Genomic DNA, 27,677 nt, shown 5'->3' with positions numbered 1-27,677 from the left:
GCAGAAACAAACATGGCTGTCACAATCAAATAAATCACAAGCACAAATTGACAGGATAAACAAATGTAAAAAAAGAGTCAAGAATATTTACAATGACCAGATATACAGACTAAGGACAATAAATGTACCGTGTCGACATATTAGCGTCCTTTGCAGTCTTTGTGCTTCTTGAAAATGGTCCACTCAGGCAGCGTCGCCTGGCTTTTGGTGCTCGGCATGGCAGGCAGGCTAGCCTAGGTGCAGCAGCTGTGTTGGAATTTTTAGGAATTTTTTGAAGAAGTTCCTAAACTCTGTGTTGAAGATGGTGTAGATGACGGGGTTGAGGGCGCTGTTGACGTAGCCCAGCCACGTGACCACGCTCATCAGGCTGGGTGGGATGTGGCAGGCCTGGCAGCGCCCCCGCAGGGTGTGCACCACGAAGAACGGAGTCCAGCAGAACAGGAAGGCACCTGGGGAAGCAGACGGAAGGTATTAGAGACTTTAAAACAACAAGCACTGTCAAATCTGACCAAAGACGAGGGCTGCAACTAATGACTATTTGCATTATCCATCGCCCCCCAATTGATCACGTAGTGTGATGTAAAAAATAATGACAAACTTTGTTCCCAGAGCCCAAAATGATTCTTAAAATTGCTTCCACCAGCAGCCAAAACACCTCAAAGCATTTTAAATCATATGAAACGGAGAGAAGCAGCACATTTTAGCATTCGTGAAGTAACCAGAAAATGTTTGGTATGGTTACTTGATAAATGACTAAAACGATTAATTGAGTGCGAAAAATGACCATTTTCTATTCAATGATTAATTGGCATTTCATTTATGATCCAAATCAAATCTGTAGCAGCTCCCTCTCTGCTCATCCCCATAACCTTCAGCTCCTCCAAGCTGTTACCAGCTCAATTCTTTCTGCACAGCGAAGCAGAAAAAACATCCCCAAGACTTGATTTGGGTAAAGTGGCTGTTTATTACAGTTCCTAGGATTTGTCAGCTCTTATCAGGGGAAGTGACATAACTGTTATTATTCATAACAATACAGTCTGTATTGGAAATAGCAAGGAGCTAGTCTGAAGAGTCACATGCATACAGATGTGCACGTGTGTGTCGGCACACGTTCATTCCAAGTCATTGGGATGTAGCCATCATTTATGAAACTGATAGAACTGTGTCGGATGTAATCATGTGACATGTATAGGTGTATGCAAATGAGGGGGAGGGGCATCACTGCCCCTGTTAGTGCCTTGCTGTCACTGAGCTGCACGGGGAATTGATTTTGTTGATCAGCGCTCCAGTTTATGAACAAGATTTTGGTTCATGTTTGGCTGAGAAACATCATTTTGAGAGCGTGAATGCGAAAGCCTTTTTTAAATTGAAATGACGTACAGAGCAAAGTAAATTGTTATTTGGTTATTTATTTGTGTTTATGATTATAGAGTTTTGTTAGTCATTTGGAAAAAAGAGAAACAGTGTTTTACTGTTAACTTTCCTGAGAGTCCAGTCTCTGCATTGAAGGCTATGAGAGTCTGCCAGTAGTTTTATAGAGAAATAAAGAATTGAATGGTACAATGGTACAGTGTGCTACTAGCTACCCCATACACCCCCCCCCCCCTTCATCGCTCTCTCTGGGACTTTTCAGGATCAGAATTATATTCTCTGCTTTAAGCCCTTTGACATTCAAGTTTGGCAAGTACGGTAACTCTTCCCATTGAAGTTTAATTCAAGCAATGAAATTATTTAAAGTTATTTCTGCCTTCAGGCTGAAGCTGTGCTGTGCTCTCTGTCCCACTTCAATGCTTTTACTCAAAACTCTTCACAGTCATAAATTCACTCTTTCAGCCTCAGCTGCATCACTGTCATCATAAGCGACGTCCTCAAGAGTATTATGGCTTTTAACACATATCTGAAAGGTTTCCTTCAAAGTAGTTAAATCAACTCCTGCATACTGAATACTGAATTTTGAAAGTTTGGTAATGCTTTAAGATTACAGCCCGCTAATTACAGTGTAACTAGTTTGTAATTATGAGGTGCTAATAAAGAGAGATAATTAAAGTAAAGCAAATTCTGGGCACTGGGGGCACTTCAGCAGACACGTCCAGAGTTTCAGAGCATCGAATACTGCTTATGTTTTGTGTGTGATTCTGAAACCTAATTTGATATTCTTGGTGACATTTTTAAATCGTTCAAATATGGCCAGGTGGTTATAACACATTTTTCTGTGGCGTGACATACTCAAAACACTATTTATTTTTGGTTTGCAGGGACTTTAAGACCAGTTGTAATTCACCTTTGTTTCCATTGCTTTATTTCACAGCTCACGCACCTTGTATTTTCTCCATAAGGGAAAAAGCACCAATACATTTGTTTAGCTATTATTATTTAAGTATGCATTAAATATGAAAATAGTTGTGCCATACCTTTTCTTGTTTTGTTACACTGTAACTACAGAATTGTACCTGTAATTACCACCCCAATTACAAGCTAGTTGCACCGCAATTAGCAGCCTGTAACTAGTGTCCTAGTGGCGTCAGCAGAGGACCAAAATGCAAGACTCATTAGCCAATGAACAGCCAGGAATGGGTCTCGCGCTACTTTTGCATGCTAAAATAAAGCTGATAATGTACAATTTGATTAAAGAAAAAAAAACTTTCAGAGTACAACACAAACTGTTTATTTTGCTGCAACTCGACAGGGCTGCTTAATCCAGGAGCTTACTTCCTGGAACTCTTGAGAGTAAAACACTGGTCCATTGGAGTGAATGGAGATGTCACAACTCTTCTTACATGGCTCTGGCTGTAACCTAAAGAGTTTCTTGAGAATAAATGCCAATAGAGATTTTATTTTGGCTCAATCTCGATCACTCCCTGCCAGCATCACATGTAGGACCAGCCACAGTGAGAGAGAGAGTGATCAGTGCAACCCCCGAGCCTGACAGCCACTGCCGGGCAGAGTCGTGCGTAATGAGTGGATTTAAGATTAAGGACCTGGGAGATTAGCCAAAGTGGGCTAAAGGGTACCACATCTACGCATGAGGACCACATTGAGATCTATTAATAGGCCGTGAGGACCACATTGAGATGTATTAATAGGCCGTCCTCTCCTCTCCGTGAGGGTTAACGTCAGAGGGTTTCCCCCCTGCAACCATATGTAGCCTCGCTGACTCCAGATCGATGCCCGCCAAAACCATAATAGACCCAGTTCACAGCAACCATTTTTAGGTGCTAAAGCAGGAGGTAAAGCAGGTGTAATCGATAACATCACCAAGGGCCCTGGCACTGGAGCACCTAAATGGAATGGATGGAACCATTATTAATGGTATTGATTATACCTGCTTTACTTCCTGCTTTTTTGTAGGCCAACCAGGAAGTTAGCATCACCCTGGGTTCCATCGCTCGACAAAAAGCCAATGGGATTTCTCCATTGGATTTTTGCAGAAAATAAACTGTGGCAAACAAAAGTTTATGATCCAAGCTTTGTTCAGCAAGATAATCCTCACAAATGAACACCACTTGTATGATTTTTGAAGCATAAATGCAATTGTGAGAAAATAATCTGGTAATCGCATTTACGCTTCAAAAATCATAAAAGTGGTGTTCATTTATGAGGATTATCTTGCTGAACAAAACTTGTTGCAAGTATCATAAACTTTTGTTTGCCACAGAGCTCATTTCAGTCATCCTACCAAAACCCCATTAAAAAAAAAATCCATTGACTTCGAGACAAGGGAACCCATGCTAACTAATTTCCTTTAGGACTCATTCCTGCATCACTCTATTGAGCTTTTTCACACATATCGCGTATCGAATCGTATATGAGCTCCAACTAGCCGAAACCGTGTCAGTGAGTGTGTTTTGGTGTGTTTTGCTGGAGGTCACAGGCTGATGTATGCAGGCAGCAGTACCTCAAACTGCCAGTGGGTTTGTCTGCATGCGTCACAGTTTTGATTGATAATTGCTGTTTTATTGCGGCGGCCTCCATTGGTGGGATCCGTGGAATTTGGGGACAGATTGGAGTGACAGGCAGGACCTCAGCGGTCTGAAGCATCGTCGATGCGATACGACCACGATGAAATAAATAACAGTTCAGGGACAACAAAGTCTGACTGGCAGAATTTTGTTTATTTCTGAGACACAAATCTAGCGATGCCATTGGCTCACTAGAATGTAAACCGTTTAAAAACAGACAGAGATGGAGAGCTTGTGAAGCTGTGAGGGTGAGTCTAATTAGTGATTATTGCGTAAGGGATCATTATTGGAAAATAACAGCCCGACAGGCTAACAGATCTCCGATGCGCAGCGCGGCAGAGGTAATTAGGGCCGACTAAACTAAATGGGGGAAAATGGCCAATTAGTGGCCAAAATGACTCAACACAGGATGAGCACCATGGAGAGCTCCATACGCTAGCTAGCTACTGATGGAAGACACCTGAGTGGAGGAGCACAGCTGGGCAGAGTTGGAATCAGCCAGGGAAGTGGACTATGAAAACCCTCTGGGGAGATAGAGGAGAGGCTGCATGCCAACTCTGTGAGCGAGGCCTGACTAAAGACCAGTGATTGTGTGCTCCAATGGGTATCAGAACCATAAGTGAGTGAGTGAGTGAGGGAGTGGAAATTGTGTTCGGTCACAGCTATGCCATTTTACGTGCGACCGCGCCGGATCTTTCAGGAAGTGTAAAGAGCACCCCTGCCCGTGACCTAACCGGGCCAGATTTCTTAATTAGGGGCGGGGTAATTATAGGGATGATTAATGGCTGAACTTGCGATGCTGCGTAATTGCTGCGCAGCTAGCCTCCACCGGTCACACGGGGAAGGCTATAACGCTAGTGAGGGTGAGTTGATGATGACGACAGAATTTTCATTTTTTTGGACGAACTATTCCTTTAATGACGACATGGTTGAGGAGCGAGCTAAAGAACTCACCCACTACGACAGGAAGCACCTTCATGGCCTTCCTCTCTCGGCTGTTGATCTTCGCCCTCTTCTTCTTGTGAGGGTCGGGGTCGTACTTGACGTCTGCGAAGGACAGCGAGCGCACGTCCTTACACTGCGGTGAGGGGGGATACGGGCTGTCCTTACACTGCGGCGAGGGTGGGTACGGGCTGTCCTTACACTGCGGCGAGGGGGGATATGAGCTGTCCTTACACTGCGACGAGGGGGGATACGGGCTGTCGGGCAACGGGCAGCGTCTCCCTTCCTCCGCCGTGTTGTCCGTCACCTCTCGCTCTAAGACGGGCGGCATTGGGGGAGGCAGCGTGGCTAAGATGGGCGGCAGTGAGCAGGCGGCCGTGGCCTCCTGGAACTTCCGGCAGGCCTGGATGCTGCTCCTCAGCTTGGCTTTGCGGCCCTCCTCCCAGCGCCGCAGGCCCCGGAACATGGCGCAGTAGAGCAGCAGCATGATGGGGCAGGGGATGAAGAAGGAGCAGACTGAGGAGTAGAGGACGTAGTCCTGGTTCTCCAGCTTGCACTCGCGGGGGTCGCGACCGGGCACGGCGTTGATGCCGAACATGACGGGCGAGGCCACGGCCAGCGCCAGGACCCAGGTGGCCGACAGCAGCACCACCTGCCGCTGGTCCACGTGCTTCCGGTTGTAGTTGAGGGGGATGGACACGGCGATGAACCTGCAACGGGATACAGACGGTGTTTTTTTTTAAGGCGAGACATGGCAAAAATGACATTTTCCCTTTCTCATACTTGGAGCCAGAAATCTCCACTCCAGTAGCACTTACATACACCAAACTTTCCAGTTTTATTCCTATCTACAGTATATTCTGAAGGTGTTTTCTTTTACACAGGGGTTTGTTTATATATCATTCATAGCCTGATTTATATCACATTTTATTCCTAAAAACATGGCGGAAATAGATTTTTTTTAAATTAGTGTTGGTGAGGGTGTTGTTGACAGTATTTTCTGATTTATTCAGGGATAAAAAGAGATATTCAAAATTCCCTCTGTAAAAATCTTCCTTCTCTCTCTCTCTCTCTCTCTCGCTCTAATATGGAAACAAAATGAACCACGAATTTTGAACCTTGTTTTATCCAATGTTCCGATTTCTGTACTGGAAATGTATGCAGATTAGTGCATATTTAAGTGGATAATGCATCATTTGCATATATAAACATACAATTTCAGAAATCTATTATTCTGGTGGTCTGGTGGTCCTCGCCTGAAAAACATTTGAGAACCTCTGGGTTAGGCTGTAGAATAGGTAGATTGTGTCTTGCTAAAATTCTTGTCTATGTTGTGCTTTTCACTATTGTCCTATATCTTTTTGTTCACCATTGATTATGTTCGATCTAGCTCGGCTCATTCTCTGTAAAGTCCTCTGAGACATGCTGGTGACAAAGGGCTACAGTATATAAATAAGCTTGACCTAACTCAATCCAGTCCATTGGGAAAATGGTACAGAAATGCAGAAAGAGACCCTGATTTTCAATGTCAAATTTCAATCTTAGGTCATAGAAGTTGCACTGAGCATTTTGATGAACATGATTTTGGTATACTGAGACGTATAGGATTTGCTTACTGACCATGCAGTTTGTTTGTTACATTGCATTGATTTCATATAGTGCCTCCACTGCTGCAGCCTAGTTTTAAAACCTCTGAAAGGTTTGCATCATAACCATTGGTACAAAATACCTCCAATACATAAATTTTTCTCTGAGTAATATTTTCTGTACTCAAGACATCATATTTCGGGACAGGCTCTAGAAATTCAGGTCACAGTTTCATCCTTCAACTTCAAGCAATGAAAGAGGATAATCAAATTCGACCAAACGAATGGCCCCAGGGCCATTCTGGCAGTTCATGGCAGACACATCGTGGTTTGGACTTTGCGCTGTCTTGTCTTATTTGTCTTCTTTTGGAGATAGTGCTCTTACAGGAGAAAAGATACAAGGTCATCTGCTGGAGCATCGTCATGTTTCCCAATCAGAGCAGACTCTTGAGCCTGCGATGGCGAAGCCGGCCGGCGTGCTGGGAGAGGAGCGCCTGTTGAAAACCCACAGCTACATTTTTACCAGCCGCGATAGCGTGTGGCTGGTATTATTTTCACCTTGTGAGTCTGAGACGTGTGTGTGTGACGTGTGTATGTGTGTGTGTGTGACGTGTGTGTGTGTGTGTGTGTGTGTGTGTGTGTGTGTAATCATGGCAAAATGTGGTCCTGGAGACACCTTTGTAGCAGGAATTACCACAGAAGCGGTTTTGAGTACTTTGCCAGGTGTTTATATGTCTGTCTGTCTGTCTGTCTGTCTGTCTGTCTGTCTGTCTGTCTGTCAGTCTGTCTGTCTGTGGACAGATTTTGGAAGCGCGGTATAAATGAAGGCTGAGTTCAAAAATATGCGTGATCTGAGCAAGGGGGCCGCCCCCCCACTTTACGCCCCTGGCCCACACTTGTTTTAAGGTGCGGTTGTTGCGGCTGGTGTGATCCTAGAGGGGTGTTCGTCCAACCCCACAATCCTCTCATTGATCCGCCTTCTGAAGTGGTGTCTCTGCAGCAGGTCTCTCTGCAGCAGGTCTCTCTGCAGCAGGTCTCTCTGCAGCAGGCCTCAGTAGGTCTCTCTGCAGCAGGTCTCAGCACGTCTCTCTGCAGCAGGAACCTCAGTTTGTCCAGGTCTCCTCCACAGGCGGCATCATCGAGCCGCCTGACGTCACACCCTGATCAAGCAGCCATTCCTTCATCTCTGTCAATGTACCACACCGACTGGTGTGCGCGCCCTGCTTCTTCTTCTTCTTCTAATGGCTTTCCGGCAGACTGGATGCCTTGCGGCACATTGCTGCTCTCACAGTTGGATGGTCTCACTCTAGACCTGGTTCTTCTTCTTCTTATTCTTCTTTCAAGTTTCCAGTGTTTCTCACACCTCCTCAATGTTGGCTGTTGCGCCTCGTCTCATGTTCCTCCGCTCCTCATCCCTCCTGAGCAACGTGAAGGGGTCCTCACCCCAGGGTGCCCAGCGGCGGAAGTCATCATCTGGTTCCAAAAACCTTCCCCACAGACATCCCTATGACATCACAAGAGGGAGTTCCATGAAATGGAACAGTGCCCCCTGCAGGTTACAAAAACTAGTCTAAATGCAGCTATTTGTGATTTTTTTTAAATCACCCAAATCCCATTATACACCTTCCACATATTAATGCAATGTGGTCTCTAACCTGCACCATGCTCTTTAAGGTCTATTCGATCAAGGGACTGTTTTTGTCTAACCTACCCAGCTGATATTATAGCGCTGGTTTTGTGGTGGTGTCAGAGAGGAGTTATGGCTGCACTTTGACCTTTTCCATGCGCGGACTACAGAGAATTTACTCGATAATTCTTCCAAGAATGAGCTTTCAGCTATCAAGGGTTTACCAACCCAGTTCTCTATCCTAACTCCTCACATACGGACGTTTGGTCACAACCCCTTGGCGTCACTTCTTAACACCCTGAGTACCCCTTCATAACACACTGGGTACCCCTTCATAACACACTGGGTACCCCTTCATAACACACTGGGTACCCCTTCATAACACACTGGGTACCCCTTTTTCATCAGTCAACGTGCAGAGTAGTCCAGTAGACTTCTATAGAACTCCCACAACGTCTGAAATCGATACCACGGAAGTGTGACAATGAGATAAAAACGGGTGGCCACTGGCCAGTAAGGGCGTTGTAGTCAGGGTGGCGAATGGCCGTGTACGTTTGCCTTCGATGCAGACGACTGCAGGTCCATTCCTAGTGGGTCCAATTAGGCTACATTTAAACTTTTTCTTATTACATTTTAAACAAGATGCTTTAGTTGCCTAACCATAATCGTACGTAACACATGTTTGTCTTGAACTCAAATTTTAGTTTAGTCTTGTTTTTTCCTGTGCTCCTTCCCTCCACACGGTCACCTGCGCTCAATGTTTCCTTGTTAGCTCTGCCCTGCTCTGAGTTAATCCTCTGACCAATCAGTTCTCCCTGTTTCTCCCCTGTGTTCCTACCTGACCAATCAGTTATCAGAGATGGGCGAAAATACATCAAAAAGTATTTTGATACAAATTACAAATACTTGCTCAAAAAATGTATCACAATACAAATACAAAATACTGGTCTGAAAAATGTATTTGAAATACAAATACGTATTTTGTATTTTGAAAATACATGAAAATACATTTTATAAAAACTGATAAAGAACTGCAACAATTAGTCAATCGATTCATTGCCAAATATTACATTAATTTCCTATTTTGATTATCTATTAATCATTTTGAGCCATTTCTTTAAGGAAGAATGTCCTAATTCTCTGATTCCAGCTTCTCAATTGTGAAATTGTCTGGTTTCTTTAGATGGTAAATCATCTCTTTAGTCCTCTGTGGCAGTATTCTCCTTTGTGTACCCTCTAACTGTGTTAGAGTCTAACACACTACAGTTCTTCCATTTCAGTTGTTTTTCAGCAGAACTTATTTCTCCTTCACTTCAGCTGTTAATTGCTTTCTGTGAGGGCTCTTGAGTACTAGCATTTCTACATGTTACAGTAACCTCACGTTTTGGAGCTTTGACCATGTTTAGCCATAGATATGAGATCTGTTATGAATGTTATGTTATGATAGTAGGTCCCCTATAAACAACTTCACATCCACCATGTCAGTAAATTGTCACATATAGCCTAGTCTTTATTTAACACGCTGCACGCATAGAAATACAGCAACATTATTTGATCCACCACAAAAGGTTACTTTTCAGGAACATGTAACCATGGTGCCGCAGTATGGCATTCATGGTGAGGGGAACTGAATCCAGTGGCTAATGTATGGAAACAGGGAGGTTGTCAGCTTTGTAACAGTATATTTATCCATTTTGTAGAGCTGAATTGGGCACGGAGGTGTTGTTTTAATATTAGTTGTGTCTCTCTAATATGATGGCTTGCATGCAGTAAACAGTTTGACTTGCAGATAGGGCAGTGTTTGTCTTAGCATGCAATAGGCTTATCTAACCATCACATTTAGTACTTTATCTCTGGGGGAATTTCCACAAACACGAGGCTTCAGTACTAGTCAGACTTCCTGTCCTGTTTGAGTTAGACTTCCTGTCTATTTCAACAGAGGATAAATGGTTACAGACCAGTCGCTCAAACACCTTCATGACAGTTAAATCAACAGACTTATAATCATTCAGGCATCAGGCTGTAGCATTAGACTTCTACTCTATCAGCCTGCTGTAATGTGGCACTCTGTCGGGTTCATCACAGCTTTAATCAGAGGGTCAGGGGGACTCATGGTCATGCACCCCGCTCAAGGTCAGAACCAAACATCCTTTTGTTATTGTTGTTGTTTTGCTTTGTTTTGTTGAATTAGCGTTAGCTGTGTCTCTCTAATATGATACACTGGTTTGCATGCAGTAAACACTGTAACAGAAAAATGTTAAGTGTAATAGGAAAATGGAGTCGATGCTGATGTCGCAATACAATTTCTCTGAAGTGATATGGACGTTCATTTCAGGCCTGGTGTGGTCAAGGTGTTGCGTCGTCTTGTCTCAGTGAAGACGGTGTGGTTAAGGTGTTGCGTCTTGATATAAGCAGATGTTGAAACGCACATTGTGTCAGTACTTCATTGAGAGCACACTGTTAGTGCTTTGTGAATTACTCAATCAGCTGATTTATTAAAAGCTCACTTTCAAAAGACATTGACGTGTTTCTACGCTTCCATCTTGTCTGGCACATTCAACAGGGTTTTTCCACTACAACACTTTCATTTGCAGAAAGGGCAGTGTTTGCCTTAGCATGCAATATCTAATCGTCACATTTAGTACTTTATCTCTGGGGGAATTTCCACCAACATGAGGCTTCAGGTTACCACCCTACTCTGCCTCTGATTTGTGGTTGAGATTGTTCTGAGGGTAAGCCAATCAGGCGGAGTAGAAGTGACATCTCACATTGCGTTTTTTTTTATTCCACAGTTTAAACCTTGTGTCAATGTTTAAAATGTGTCCATTTGAGAATAAAATGAAATAAAATGTATTTTATGTATTTAAAATACATAAAATACAAGATCTGAATGTATTTTGATACAAATTACATCTTATTTTTCTCGGTCCAGCCAAATACAAATGACAAAATACACAAATGTATTTGAAATACGTATTTTAAATACATGTATTTAAAATACTGCCCATCTCTGTCAGTTATCCATGTTTCTCCCCTGTGTTCCTACCTCCCCAGCTGCCCCTCATGTTCTTCATTGCCTTCTTGTCTATCTCTTGTCTCAGTCTGTTTGTAACCGTTGTCGAGTCATATTGCCTTTTGTTAGTGTGTCTCCTGTACCTTGTTTTGTTCTGCTACCTTCAGTAAATCATTTTGCTCATTGCTGCATGATGATCTGTCTCCTGCCTGCGTGTCCTGCAAGTTGTTGGCTATAGGCTCATTTCACAGCAATCTTTTGAGGCGGTAAAGCAGGAAATAACGCAGGTGTAATCATTAGCATTAATGAGTGCACCTGGCACTGGAACGCCTAAACCGCATGGAAGCATAAGTAATGGAAATAGCGTACAGCTGCTGTACTTCCTGCTTTAACTACCGTACCTCAAAAGGGTTCTGTGAAATGGGTCCATACGGTCTCATGGCAATGAGATGTATCGAGGGTTTATTGGGCTGCACCTGAGTCAGAACGGCTTTCTCCAAACAATCTTTGATATTGCAGAGATCACTTCTCAAATCCAGCGCAAGGCATTGCAACAGACTAGCTGGCAAAGTGTGGGCTACATTTTCATGGACAAACAAAATCCTGCTTATGTTTAGGGGTCAGTGGGGACGGGGGAGCGAGTGGCGACCTGTCGATGCTGATGGCGCACAGGTTGAAGATGGAGGCCGTGCACAGCATCACGTCCATGGTCATCAGGCCGTCGCACACGGTCATGTTGAGGGTCCACACGCCGTCCTGGAACTGACAGCACAGAGGAACAGTCAGCCAATCTGACATGTGTACCCTACATGTATTTTCATTATAATGGAAAAAACAAAGTGAACAATCCTCCATCAGAGAACAGTGTTATGAGAAGTTTACTGTTCCCACCGGCACAATCTGTTTCTCAACCTTTTATGGCTCCGATCTATCTGATCTTTTTTTACTAATAAAAAACAATATCTGTCTCTATAACCATTAGAATACCCTGCTGCATTATTAACATAACATAATGAAATAGCTGTGTTTCTCCTAAAAGCAATCATATTCATACAATTTATCATTTGTCATTTGCACATAGCAGAAAAAGGAACATTTGCATTTCAAACTGAATTTATAGACTTCTAGAAATACTTTTATGTATGGAACATCTGAGGAATAAGGACTTCTGTTTCAAACTGATTCTCCTTGTTTCCTTTCTTCTTTATTTCCTTACTATTAATTTATTGCAGTCCACCTTGAACCACCTAAATCCAATTAAATAATAAAAATAATATAGGTTTTTTGTAGCTTCAGCAATCTTCGTGAAAAATTCAACATCCCAAGATTTCATCTATTCCGTTATTTTCAAATTCACAATTTCACCAAATTAAATAACCCTTCCTTTCCCAACATTCCTCCTGATTCAGTAATTGATTCTATCTTAGACATACATCCGAATCAAAAAGGCATAGTCTCAAAAATATACTCTTTAATATCCCAGCTTACGGAAGCCTCTCTGGATAAAATAAAAACAGATTGGGAAAGCGAGCTTGGTGACCCTATAGATGACTCTGATTGGGATGATGCAATAGCCCGAGTGAATAACATTACATCTTGTTCGAGGCTCAATCTTATTCAATTCAAGGTTCTTCACCCTATTTATTTTACTAAGTCCAAGCTCTCCAAAATATCCAAATGTCATAGATGCTTGCAACAGATGTCACTTGTCACCTGCAAACATGACACATATGTTTTGGTCCTGCCCTTGTCTTCAAGACTACTGGACAGTTATTCTTAACCATCTCGCCAAGGCTTTAAACATAGTGTTAACCCCTTGTGCAGAAATAGCCATTTTCGGAACACTACCAGGACCTCAAACAATTAGGAAAACATCATTGGATATCATTGCATTTGCTTCTCTAATAGCACGGAGAAGAATATTATTGGAGTGGAAATCAGCCTCCCACCCTAATGCATCTCTGTGGCTAAAAGACCTGATGATGTTTCTTAACCTAGAGAAAATCATGTACAAAATGAGGGGATCACCCAAGAAATTTGACTCTGTCTGGGGTCCTATGATCTCGCTATGATCCCGCTGCGCGGCCTTGCCCATGGCTGTAGTTTTCTCTTGCCGTTTTGTGAGCAAAATGTTGGATTCAGAAATCAGGGAAAGGGAGACTAAATCCCCAAAAAGTTTGAGAACCACTGGTCTAAAGCAATGTCCCCTTAGGCTATGGTGTAACAAGGTTTACAGCAGGCCTTCAGCGAGGGCCACCAACAGATTGCTGCCTCTGTATAACTAACAAGATACAGCCAATTAAAGCTGAGCCGTCTGGAGTCCTGCTGCTGCCTGCTACGCTTTCTGCAGCCCGTCACTCCCAACTCATTGTGACATTTGGTCACCCCTTGGGGTCACTTTCTAACACGTTGGGTACCCTATTTTCCTCATTGTTCAACATGCAGGGTAGTCCAATAGACTTCTATAGAACTCCCACAACATGCAGGTTAGTCCAATAGACTTCTATAGAACTCCCCCAACATGCAGGTTAGTCCAATAGATTAATAGAACTCCCACAACATGCAGGTTAGTCCAATAGACTTCTATAGAACTCCCCCAACATGCAGGTTAGTCCAATAGATTAATAGAACTCCCACAACATGCAGGTTAGTCCAATAGACTTCTATAGAACTCCCACAACATGCAGGTTAGTCCAATAGACTTCTATTGAACTCCCCCAACATGCAGGTTAGTCCAATAGACTTCTATAGAACTCCCACAACATGCAGGTTAGTCCAATAGACTTCTATAGAACTCCCACAACATGCAGGTTGGTCCAATAGACTTTTATTCTTATAGGAATGTATGGCGTTCCCACACTTCTCCAATGGGTGTTTTGTGTATATACTGTATATAGATGTGTGTGTGTGTGTGTGTGTGTGTGTGTGTGTGTGTGTGTGTGTGTGTGTGTGTGTGTGTGTGTGTGTGTGTGTGTGTGTGTGTGTGCCCATGTGTGTGCGCGTGTGTGTGCGTGCGTGCGTGTGGAGCCAATAAAACGAGTGAAACTGGGCAAAGTTCCTATATTTAAGGTGGGCTGAATGATTCACACGGCATCAACTCGTGGCTTGAAGGAAGAAGGAAACATTCCACCTTAACTAGCTAGTGGTTTTTCACCATCAAAATATTTTTTTTCTCCCAGTACCTCACTAGATGTAACAAGTAAAGATGAAAGGCAGTCAAACATCTTTTCATTTTTCGGACCAGCTGCTAAAAAGGTACGTTTACAATCATATGAAGAAACAATGTTAAAAGCGTTAAAAGGCACCAGGCAGGCACACGGCCCCTTAATTTCATTTCAACGTGGTTGAATCAAAGATTCGCATTAATCAGCCCATTGCAATTTGCATCAGAATTTGCCACAAAATGGTAAGTTATTTACTAAAAATGCCGGCCGCCGTGACAAATGATGATCAATTATGCATTGTGCAACTTGTGTGATGGATGCTTGAGACTTGTTGAGAGATTGTTTAGCTGTTTGTGATAACTGACTCTGCTCTGCCGTGCCTATTTGCTCGCTGAGGCTGGACTATGTCTTTTTTAGTTTCAGAGCTGGAAATGTCAGCAGTCTGCAGTGTGCAACTAAGTGGTGTGTGTCAGTGTGTGTGTGCGTGTGTGCGTGGGGGTTGTTGGGACCTGCGCGTGTGGGGGGGTGTTCGCCATATAGGTGCGTTCCCCCACTTCTCCAGATAGCACTACACCTCTGCCCACAACGTGCAGGGTAGTCGAATAGACTTCTATAGAACTCCCAAAACGTGCAGGGTAGTCCAATAGACTTCTATAGAACTCCCAAAACGTGCAGGGTAGTGCAATAGACTTCTATAGAACTCCCACAACATGCAGGTTAGTCCAATAGACTTCTAAAGAACTCCCACAACATGCAGGGTAGTCCAATAGACTTCTATAGAACTCCCACAACGTGCAGGGTAGTCCAATAGACTTCTATAGAACTCCCACAACGTGCAGGTTAGTCCAATAGACTTCTATAGAACTCCCACAACATGCAGGGTAGTGCAATAGACTTCTATAGAACTCCCACAACATGCAGGGCAGTGCAATAGACTTCTATAGAACTCCCACAACGTGCAGGGTAGTCCAATAGACTTCTATAGAACTCCCACCACATCTGAAACAGGAGTGTGACAATGAAATAAAATGGTGGCCAGTAAGGGCGTTGTGGCCACGGTGGCGGATGACCATATATACGTTTGGCTTTGATGCCGCCGACCGGGGTTCGATCCCCAGCGTTTTCAAAGTACATTTCAAGTGTACATTAAAATTGTTATTCAAATTTTTTCTTATTTAACTATGACTAAACCCTAACCTTTCTTCTCTAACCTTATCCAAGTTGTTTGAGTTGTCTAACCATAATGATAACACAAGTTGTTGGCTACGGTCTTGTGGTGTTGAAAAAAGACTAAAAAGGTGGCATCCAAAAATGATGAAAAAGGGCTTCCCAGGTTGTTTAAAAGTGATGTCGAGGGGTCCTGACTGATTCTGATGTTTTTTTCTTCCTTGTTGGAGATGTGGATGGAGTTTCTTGCACCAGAGACATGAACACAGAGGTATGGACGTCTGCAGCTCCTGCACGTCTAGCGTTGCCTGAAGCAAGAACCGGACTTCAGTGTGTGTGTGTGTGTGTGTACACAGTGTGTGCGTGTGTGTGTGTGTGTGCACACGCGCATGTGCGCGCGTGCATGGGTGTGCGGCCGCTCCCCTGACTGCTGCTGTCAATAAGAAATGTTCTTTGTTTTTTTATATGGGGGAGTCTCACTGAGAGCAATGCTCTCTTCTTCAGGAGGCAAAGGCAGCTCAGTGGTGGTAATGAGGGACGAGAAAGTGCTGCTTGTTCACCTTCCCCAGCCAGATTTATCCTGCCGGTCCCGGGGATTGAACCGACAACCTGTGGTTCTCATCGTGGGGTCCAGACACCACCAGGGTTCCTTGAGGGGGTTCCAGGGGGTCCCCAGCATGGTGTTAAACTTCACCATTATTTCATTTATAAGAAGTGAACACAGAGCATATAGAAGAATGAATGTTCTGATCTGTTATCTCTCTACAATACAGACATGGAATTCTGGGGGGGAAATAATTATCAAATATATTCTCAGATTTGGGTCTGAGAGACAACATCTCATCGAATGGTGTTCCGTGGCTCTGATGTGGACTAAATTAGTGGCCCTTGTATAAAGACGGTTGAGTCACTGCTTCAACATACAGCCAGAGCTCTGTGGTTCTTTACAGACAAAGCTAATTGACTGCTGATTAAGCAGTGCTGGAAATATAAGGAATATTAACAAACATTTCACAAGTGCTTGGTCAGCATCTACAGTCAGAGCTATTTTTTGTCTTTTATTGATCTTTAAAGCACTTTGTTCAATCCTCTGAATCAATTAATTTGATTTGGGGGAAAATATAGGCTCCCTCAGTGGTTCTCAACGGGGACCACCAGGGGTCCTTGAGGGGGTTCCAGTGGGGTCCCCAACATGGTGTTAAACTTCACCATTATTTCATAAGAAGTGAACAAAGAATGTAGACGAATGACTGTTCTGATCATCATATATCTGTCTACCTACAGCAGTCATGGAATTCTGGACAATGCAATACAAACAATACAAACAAATACACTCTGATATTGTCTGAGACAAAAGTCCTTGATATGAAAAAGGTTGAGAATAGCTGCGCTGTGTGATCTCACACTTTTCATATCAAGGACCCTCATTTAGTCCACATTAGAGCCACCCCCATTTGATGAGATTTTGTATCTCCGACACAAAAACGAGAATATTTCTGTTGTTTTTCTCCAGAATTCCATGACTAGCATATCTGTTGTAGGTAGATAGAGATAACAAAGTACTGTAGGATGAAAATTATTTTCTAATTGTGTGAACTTGAAATTGAATGAAATAAGGGAAGTTGAACAATTTATTGATTTGCTGGACCCCATGGCCCCTCAAGGACCCCACCTTGAGAATCAATGCTTCCTACATTTCCTATGGTGACTAGTATAGAGACGATCTCGTCTCCAGACTCACCTCAGAGTAGACGAACAGCGGCAGCACCAGCACAGCGAGCATGAGGTCGGACACGGCCAGGCTGACGATGAAGTAGTTGGTGGTGGTCTTCAGCGCCTTCTCGGTGTACACGCTCAGACACACCAGCAGGTTCCCGCCCGCGATCACGACGATCAGCAGCACGCCGAACACCAGCGCCGGCACGTTATGCCCGCCGGGGCCCGGGGCTCCGCCAGGCACCGTCAGGTTGGCCGCCGGCATCTCTGCGCTCTCCCTCAAGCCCCGCAACTGTCTGAGCCAAAGCAGCTGGACTTGGCAGGGGGGGTCATGTAGGCATCGTCTCAAGCTGGTGGCCAGGGTGGACTCTGCTAGCCATGTCGTTTCGTGGTTCAGGGCGACCACACACAAGTTGGCAACTTTGGTGCGCCTTTTACGCACGGCTCTCCGCGTAAAATGACGTTGTTTTGACAATGTTAGCCTAAGTTATGGCATAGAGCACACATTAAAATCATGAATTCATAAAATAGATATATACCAATTCGCTGCCAAGTCACTCATCCTTTTGAGAAGGCATTTTGTCCAGTAGCCTATCACACATTGACTCGTCCGGGCGCAGTTGCCCTCCTACACCCTGAGTGGAAACAGACGCTAGGCATACCGATATTATTTAGCATGAGGAATCCGAGCACGAGCAGTCCACAGATATTTCCTAGAAAGTCCAGCAGATATTTCCCAATCAGAAGCAGTGGGAGTAGCAGTCCACTCGGTGTCCGTATAGCCTGCCTGCTGATATTAGCTCCACAATCCCTTCAACGCTTTCTGCCCAGATAATTGGCGCTGCGCTGCGCTTTAGCAGCGGTTCAGTTATTTCCAGCAAAGAGAGAAGGCTTATCATGGCCAGCCGTCCAAATTAGCCGCACAAAGCCGCTTATAACCCGCGTTTGACGTGCTGTCGTGCGTTCGGACCTGCGCTGTGTCCTTGAGCTCCATGCGGAGACGCACAGTCTGGAGGAATCAGCCGGGGCAGTACGGCCACACTGCAAAAAATATCAATCTCAAGTAATTTAACCCCGTGACCTGTTTCACCGTGACCCCTTTAGACCCTCTGCCCCCCATTTGATTATTGTCTCTAGGACCAAAATCTGTTTTTATTGTCCGATATTATTTTGTCCAGAATTCCATGACTATCGATAAGATAGAAAATAGGATCAACATACTCATTCCTATTAAGCGTGTTAACTTCTTATAATTTTGTGTTTGTTTATTTAGTGTGACTGTGACCTACTGTAGCCTATATGTGTTAAGCTTTTCTGTGTTTATTGTTTGTCTTTTGTGACGTTTATTTATTTATTTATCTTTACTTGTTGACCAAATTAAATAATGCTAAATGAAATAATTCATCCATTTGCTGGGGGGCCCCTGAATAAACCGAGGTCCCCGGACCCCACATTGATAACTGATTTAACCTATACATGCCTACTTTAAATAATTTTGCCTATAGCTCTTAAAAGTAAAACAAGTGATGTAAAATAAAACTCCAAGATGTCAATCGTTTCCAATGCAGTTCCACTATAAGGATTTTTACATTAGGCTGCATACAAAAGACAAAAGCCCACCAGTGGGCCGTGAAGGTAACTGGCCCGCAAAATCATTTTTGCAAAACATCTTTGTGGGGGAAGTAATTACAGGTGGTATTAATGTATGAGAATGCATTTCTCCGTCGTTGAATGATCCAGTTATTTGTAATCAATTATTTAATGATTCTATTGCAGACAGCCCCTTCATGATGGCTGAGTGGTGCTGATGGACAGCTCCTTTTATCGTTAAAATACAAAGAGTGCTCTGAGAGAGCATTATTAATTGGCCTTCATACTGTTTATGGTCGGATAACATGACATACGTTGTTAGAAAGCTGACCAAGAAATGGCTCAGCATACGAAGAAATATGGAAAATCAGGCATACCAACATGTAAAATGTCAGACTTTGAAAGGGAACTTTTGCAAATTAACTCCATGGGATATAAAGACATGATGATGTGAACGCCTGCTGTGATCATTTCATGTCAGCTATTAATGGCTTAATTGACAGATGGCTACTAAAATATGGAAGAGCAGCCTCACTCCCATGGTTTGGTCAAGATATCTGGTGACAATTAATGAAAATATGTGACTTTGTCCGTAAATGTGCAGTGTGTAGCGTAGCCTACAGTAGTTTGGCCGTAATGCCCCTTCTAAAGTCAACTATCCACACGGCCAGTTTGGCATTCTCTGTTTTGAACTGGACACAGTGACCTTAAAAGGGTAACACTTTCTTTGAAGGGGTGTTCATGATGCTGTCATGACATTGTCAGAACCATGACACAACACCTGTCATGAACATTAAGGAGGCTTTTATGAATGTTTATGACTGTTGTCATTAAGTGTCATTCGGTAAATTGTCAATGTCTTTGTCATGACAACTTGACATTAAAAACTCCCATGAAGCAGGATTTCTCAGCTTTCTGGTGGTATCTCACATCACATGTCTCTTTTGGTCATTTATAAGTTCCGTAGTATACGTGGTTATTCCATCATGTTCATCAAGGAAACCTGTCTTCCTGCGCCAAATGGCAGTGGTCATAGGGGAGACCGGGGGCAAGTATAAAAATTTTTAAAGCTTAAAGGAACACTGCCGATTTTCAACCAGCTTTGTGTCATTAGAACATCAGTAGTATATCAGAAAGCTGTAAACAGGTTTGAAGTCGTTCATTTAAGTTGACAGTTTTTGAGAGTTGATTTGAGTAAAGTTGTGGACCAGTGATGTCATTTGTGCATGAATGACATTACTGGTCCACAGCTAACTCAAATCAACTCTCAATAACTGTCAAACTAAATTAATGACTTCAAACCTGTTTACAGTTTTCTGATATACTACTGATGTTCTAATGATACAAAGCTGGTTGAAAATCGGCAGAGTGTTCCTTGAAGGTTGAAAGAACAACATACGGTAACACTTTACAATAACGTACACAAATCCTATAGTAGTTACTGATAAACTAACCATTAACTAATCGCCAGTTAATCATTCGCTAATGAAAAATTTGGCATTAGTTTATCACTAGTTAATCATAGTTAATGAGTAGGTAGTCATTAGTTAATGATTAGTATCTAATTTCCTGAGTAGAGTAGTTAATCAGTACCTAATGATTACTAAATTTCAGCTCGTGAATAGAGTAGTTAATCATTACTTAATGATTCCAAAATGTCAGTGCGTGAATGTATTAGTTAATCATTAGTTAATCATTAGTTAATCTTTTTGTGTACCCTATTGTAAAGTGGTGCATCATACTCAGTAGTTTATGAATACTGAATCATTACCTGTCCATTAGTTACTCTTTTCGCACCCTAATATAAAGTGAAAGATATCCTTATCAAATAAACACTCCCTCCAGGTGAGATTCGAACCCTGAACCCCAAGATTGTTAAATTGTAAGTCTGGTTCTCTACCATCTGAGCTAACCAGCCTGTTGTTTGTTCGAGCCATACTATTGAATGTAGAGCCTGAGACCAAGTATTATAGTTTAAAGGTATATTCCACCCAAATACTACTTTCTGTCCAAGTACTTACAAGCAGTGTTGGGAGTAACTAGTTACTAAGTAACTAGTTACTGTAACTTAACTACCTTTTTCAGTAACTAGTAATCTAACTAATTACTTTTTCAAATTCAGTAACTCAGTTACAGTTACTAAAATAGTAACTGGACTAGTTACTAGTTACTTTAGGACATGAAAATAACGGACAACTTCAGAGGATTACCCAGTTTCTGATCCTCAGACCTAGTCCGGGGAAAGAGCTGCAGCCAGAGCCCCAGAGGCTAAGGACCTTGATAGGCTATAAGCCTCCCCAATAAGCGAATGTTCAATGCCACACTGTGGCACAGCAACACTAACATAATGTGTGCATTAATAACAATCGAAGCGGACTTTTAAAAGTAACGCAAAAGTTACTTTCCCTAGTAACTAATTACTTTGAAGTAACTGGTAACTTTAAAGTAATTAAATTACCTTTTGAGAGAAGTAACTAGTAACTGTAACTAATTACCAATTTTCAGTAACTTTCCCAACACTGCTTACAAGTACTTAGACATAAGTAGTATTTGGCTGAAACATACCTAAGTACTTGGACATGAAGTAGTATTTGGATGGAATATACCTTTAAAACTATAAGTATTTGGAGAGAAGGTAGTATTTGGGTGGAATATATCTTAAAAACTATAAGTACTTGAACAGAAAGTAGTATGTGGATAGGACATAATACTTAGTCTCTGATTCTACAGACCTATAGTATGGCTCTACCAAGTAACAGGCTGGTTAGCTCAGATGGTAGAGAACCAGACTTACAATTTAACAATCTTGGGGTTCAGAGTTCGAATCTCACCTGGAGGGAGTGTTTATTTGATAAGGATATCTTTCACTTTATATTAGGGTGCGAAAAGAGTAACTAATGGACAGGTAATGATTCAGTATTCATAAACTACTGAGTATGATGCACCACTTTACAATAGGGTACACAAAAAGATTAACTAATGATTAACTAATGATTAACTAATACATTCACGCACTGACATTTTGGAATCATTAAGTAATGATTAACTACTCTATTCACGAGCTGAAATTTAGTAATCATTAGGTACTGATTAACTACTCTACTCAGGAAATTAGATACTAATCATTAACTAATGACTACCTACTCATTAACTATGATTAACTAGTGATAAACTAATGCCAAATTTTTCATTAGCGAATGATTAACTGGCGATTAGTTAATGGTTAGTTTATCAGTAACTACTATAGGATTTGTGTACGTTATTGTAAAGTGTTACCCAACATACTCTGGAATACTGCTCACTCACTATACATCTGCTTAAGGCTGAAAGCAGATTGTATGCCACACTATTCCAACATAGCTGAATATTGAATGATATTTATAGTATATTGTCTTCTTATGTCTTGCCTTTGTGCTCTACAGTACAGTATGTGTTTTCCCTGGACCACATTGTGTCCTTATGCAATGAGGTCACCAAAGCGAATCCCTATAGCTATATTATTATACTTGGTGATTAGACTGACTGACTGACTGACCAACTTCAGCTGCAGTCTGTGAAGTGTATGAGTCAATTCATTAGCATTTGTCCTGATTTGAAAGCCTGCAGAAAGCGTTCCTCGACTCATCCCGTCACGACTCGTACGTGGTCTTCTCCCCCGCCACGCGTCTGTGATGACACATCCTGCATCTGTAATTACGCAGGTAGCTGCAGAGCTTTGTTAGGAGTACTGGAGGACGAGCCAATTACACACGCACGCACGCACGCACACACACACACACACACACACACACACACACACTCACACACACACACACACACACACACACACACACACACACACACACACACACACACACACACACACACACACACACACACACACACACACACACACGTGGAGGACAGCCCAACAGTACAAATGTCTTTAATAAACTGTGGCATAGCACTTTATTCCATCATTATATTCTCATCATTTGAAAGATGCAGCCCACTGAAGTGTCAAATTAAACACAAAGACATTCACTTATTCACAATCACCACCAGCCAGTGTTCCTGAGTGAAGGATTTGCAAACTTTACATAGACGCATTTGCATTTCATGAATTGCAAAAACCGCAAAAATGGTCTTTGATAGGATTGAAGAGAAAGGGAACGGCGGCAGCAAATTTACATTGATAAGAAGTGACAGCTACACCCCCCATTAACATAACCAGCGCACAGCATATCCGCCATTTTGGCCTGGAGGAGCTACCTCTGATTGGCTGTATGCAAAATGGCGCCCCCGCTGTTGTCAAAAAAGCACCAGTGTGGACTCTCGCCTTCAATACTCTTCGGCGGCAGAGGAAGATGGAGAAGATTGAGCAGATGATTGTTTAATTGGATTTATGGTGGAAGCTCTCTGTGCTTTTCATCCTCATAGTTTACTGTTTGTTATTCCTGGAGCCCACAAACATATAGTGACTGCAGCTGCCTGCAGCAGCGTTTGGTTCACTTTATGTGGAGAACAGTTAGTCTGCTAAACCAGCCTGATCACATTCTGCTTCATTCTGTGGTGTGCATGGAACAATGTAACCGGCCAATTAGGGACGTGTCTCTTGGTTGACATGTAACCGGCCAATCAGGGACGCCACTCGCAAAACAGGGGTCCTGAAGAATGAGCGGTAACGTAAACGTTAGTAGAGTAAACACATTAGTGCATTTATTGGATACATATACTCAATAACAACTAATCAAGAACAAGAGTATGCAGTTTCTGGGTGGAAAAGACATTTTCGCCGTTCTTCCTAATAGAGTTGGCGACGCTGATTGGCTGAAGGAGTTGCCTGTCAATGCAAGTACTCCCACCCACTGAAATCGATGTGTGTGGATGGAAGTCCAGACTGATACGTAGAGTGAAACAGAATGTGAGGTGACGTTATCAGGATGGTCCAGCCTAGAGAACAGTCAGGTCCGTATTCTTCCTCGTTTCCGGCCATCTTCTATATCGTATCTTTCCAGTAGTTGGCTTGGCCAGGGATCGCGGAACCGCCCGGGCCACCCGGGCCGCGGCCCGGGTACTTTTCAGTTCCCCAAAAAAAAAAAAAATTTTTTTTTTTTTTTTTTTTTTTTTTAGATTTTTTTTTTTTTTTTTTTTTTTTACAATTAAACCTCATTTACTTATTACACTCGACTGGTTGTTTTTCAGATGTGATGTGAATCTAAAGTGAACTAAACAAGTCAGATCCACTATAAATGTTTTTCAGTAGATGCTGTGATGTAGCCACAAGAAAGGTGCAATATTAATGTTTTTCAGGAGATGGCGATGTTGCTAGCTATAGGTTCTAAACAAGAAATGTGGTTCAAATGTTTAAAGTAGTTTTCCTTTCTGGCTGCACTACAATGTTACAATGCTGTGAGACAGGCCCGGCGTTGGAGGGGGGCCTGACCGGGCCGGGCCCCCCATTCCCTAAACTGGCCCCCCCATTCAATTTTTTTTTTTTTTTTTTGTGTGTGCTAAAAACGTTTTTCCGTTTTTCTGTTTTAAAGTTTAAAACGGAATCTGGCTGTCATTAGGCATTGATTAACTGAATGCTATTGCTAACTGTTACTTTGAACCTCCATTTGCAATGATTCTGGCTGGATATTAATTAACTATTGTAAATTTGTCACAATGAATGCAATTTGTGCACAATGTGTAAATACATTTAATATTAATTGTTTAGGCCTATTTGTAAAGTCACAACACATTAGAGATGTGTGTAGTTCCTCATAGATTTAGCCTCTTCCTTTTGCTCTCAAATGCACCAGTTTGACGAATTTTACTTTAAAATGTACAAAATCTTCTTCCGGGGGAGAATCCCCCCGGACCCCCCTTGGCCCCCCCAAGCTAGGGGCAGGCCCCCTCTGTAATTTGCTGTGAGACGGAGCTAAACACAAAAGATGCAATATTAATAGTTTTTCATGAGATACTCAGTATTTTATATTAATACTAATACTAATAATAGAAAAGGAGAAGATACTGAATAATGACATCACAACAGTATAATCCTAATGTTAATTTAAAATTAAATATTCTTCTAAATATGGATAAAAGTCCAAAAAACATAAAATTTTCTTTGGCGCTGCCGAGATTCGGGGGGACGCGCCCCCCCGACACGCCCCCCGGCCCCCCCAAGTTCAGATGCGTTCCGCTATCCCTGGGCTTGGCACAGGCAAGCGCGGCAGCGTTCAGATCACATCAGTACAGTACACATCTCAGGACATGTTCCAGACAGCCCAAGGCCGGTCATGGCCGGTAGAGAGGCATTCATTTGGCTGCCAAGGCTGTTCCACTGGCAATCTGGGCACCCAGAGTCTATCAGTCTGACGATGAATAAGACACTGGGACAGACAGCCGACATTTCTGGGTTTCTGCTGTAGAGTATATGTCCACGCCAAGACTTCCACGTCTGTGCACCGAGCTTATTGTTTACAGTCCAATTGACGTGGGAATGGAATTGGAGCTGATCGATTGTAGGTGTTGTAGGTGCTTTAGGGTTAATTAGGGTTTGTAATTATAATTTAGGGTTAATAATGATAAATAGCTGCATGAGACGTTGAGACTGTAAAAAATGACGGAAGGGGCAGGACGTCCGCTCTACAGCAGAAACCATGAAACATCGGCCGTCTGTCCCAGAGTCATATTAGTCGTCAGACTCTGGGTTCCCAGATTGCTCCGGTGAGCCATTCGCTGATAGCCATATCAGACTAAAATGGTCAACTCATCGATCTATCGCCTCGAGAGAAAACACACACTCTCATGCTCTACTCGCTACAGGACAGGACTATTTAACTTGAAACCCAATTTCTGCTGGGGTTTTTTGGCCATTTTCTCATCACTATGATTCTTTTGTTTTATGTCATTGAGTCGTGAGGATCCAATTTGGAGGAATTTATTTATGAGGTGAAATGCTGACATAAATCCAAAATTGCCTGCAGAAGTTTGATTTGGTGGAGATTCCAGTTACCTCCACACTTCTGCTCCTTTGAAGACTTGAACACTAACTGGCTCTTCTGTTGACAAAGCAGCTTTTTGAAAATCAGGCAGATTAATTATAGTCCAGCCCTGTATAAAGTATTTGCTTTTACTGCAAGACATTCATCTCTGTCAGGCATCACACTTCACACACACTCTCAGACACATATGGAATGACAGACCCGGACCCGATTGGACCCAGGAAATGTGTTCCCGGACCCGACAATTAAAAAAGATATATAGATATACCTGACCCATTTACCCAATATATTACAGACCCAACCTGGTGCATGTCAGAAAAGTGAGAGACCTGAGACCCGGGTCTTTATGTACCCGACAAAACCCGTTAATTAAAATTGTTGCTAAAAATGATGTTCTGTTGCTAAAAATGTTTATCATGCCCTATACAATGTAGCCTATGGTATTAAAGGAGATAATATAAAATAACAGAAAGACTTGCCAAGTTGTGCCAGTACATCACATACATTTTTCTCAAAGATGGTTTCTGTAATTTTAGGTTCTTATCATGCTGATGTAGGCTTAAGTGCAAATGTTTCTGATACGTTTGTTTTTAGATAGTTATTTGATGATATAGAAAGGGGTGACAGCCACTCGCCGGGTCCTGATGGACCCGACATTTCATTGTCAGAGATCTGAGACGCACGACAAATAGGTACCGGACCCGACCCGACCCGACCCAGACCTGCAGTCGCTTCTTTTGAATGGACCCGAGACCCAGCCAGGTCCGGGTTGAACGCTCGGGTATTTGGGCATACCCGAAGACCTCTACATATGCACACATAAACCCACATATCATGCCATACAAGACCTGTATTACAGCACATAAAAAGATATAAATCAAAGAGTCCTGTGTATTGTGTGTGTCACCGAATCAATATTCTGCTATTGATATTTGAGGTGATTTCATCTCCACATATGCCATGCAGCAATTGGAGGCAATTAAAGCCAATTAAGGAAGTGAAAAGCGGTAATTTGATCAAGCTTTATCGAAATGAGCAAACCAACCAGACGATCACACTGCGATTGGAAAATCCTTTTACAAATAGATCAATTGGAAAGAGTAAATACGCATGCCAGTAAAACGTCAGGTTTGGCAGCTAAATGCGTCCTGACCAGAAGGGTTGGATGACATCATGATTTGTTGGTTCTGGCAGAAGTCAATAACAGATGAGCTACATAAAGGACAGACATGCCGGACAAACAGTCAACCTGCAGGTCTGATTTGAGGTCAGCTAGTCTCCTCTGGTGAGTAACTCTCTTTTTGATTAATACTTTACTCGCCCACTATCATCAGCATTTTGGTTGCTTTTCTGTTTTTCTGAAACTGTAAAAAAGGAAAACTCACGTTGAATTGTGATCATGGAAACCTTTGAGTTCCACGTACTTTATTTGGTGGTTGGTCATTGAGTTTAATTGGATTGCTGTTATGAATTAGAATGGTAATTTGCATGTCGGTTTGTTTATTTTATTTTATTTAGCTATGTACTGTACACATTAATAAATACCAAATGACAAAGAAGAGTAATTACCTAACACATGCAGGAGCATGAGCTTGTTAGTGGGGTTCCCTTCATTCAAAATGAATAAGTATACATTTAATTTCTCTAAAATGCAGAAGACTGTAAAAGTGTTGAAATTCTCTGAACCCTGGATTTATGTTTCCTACAACTATTTTATTTTTATTTTTATTTTAGTTCGTTGTTGTTGTTTTTATATGGAATTTAGGAACCCTCCCAATCATCTCACATATTCTGATATTTATCGCAATATTCATCTATTCTATACAGTGATATGACCTAGTTAGCAGCGCCAAGATGTCTGCATAAATTATATTGAACACAAAATCTTCAAAACAAATCAAGCTCTGGAAAAAGTCTGGAATATTTGAATTGAAAATGT

General features: G+C 42.4%; 1 protein-coding gene across 1 annotated transcript; it reads right to left on the bottom strand.

Moving 5' to 3' along the window:
- Nucleotides 1-228: 228 nt before the first annotated feature.
- LOC310792937 (D(4) dopamine receptor-like) lies at nucleotides 229-17,439 on the bottom strand (the record flags this gene model as incomplete). Its single annotated transcript, XM_083654699.1, has 5 exons — nucleotides 229-449; nucleotides 4,914-5,006; nucleotides 5,136-5,611; nucleotides 11,777-11,889; nucleotides 17,200-17,439. 5 exons carry the CDS (start codon nucleotides 17,437-17,439, stop codon nucleotides 229-231), a joined length of 1,143 nt encoding a protein of 380 aa, XP_083510825.1.
- Between the last annotated feature and the right edge of the window lie 10,238 nt (nucleotides 17,440-27,677).

The sequence above is a fragment of the Poromitra crassiceps genome (genome assembly GCF_964638095.1).
Source record: "Poromitra crassiceps genome assembly, chromosome: 18".
NCBI lineage: Eukaryota > Metazoa > Chordata > Actinopteri > Beryciformes > Melamphaidae > Poromitra > Poromitra crassiceps.
Note: the sequence above shows the minus strand (reverse complement) of the source record. Positions and strands in the feature narration are given on the sequence as shown.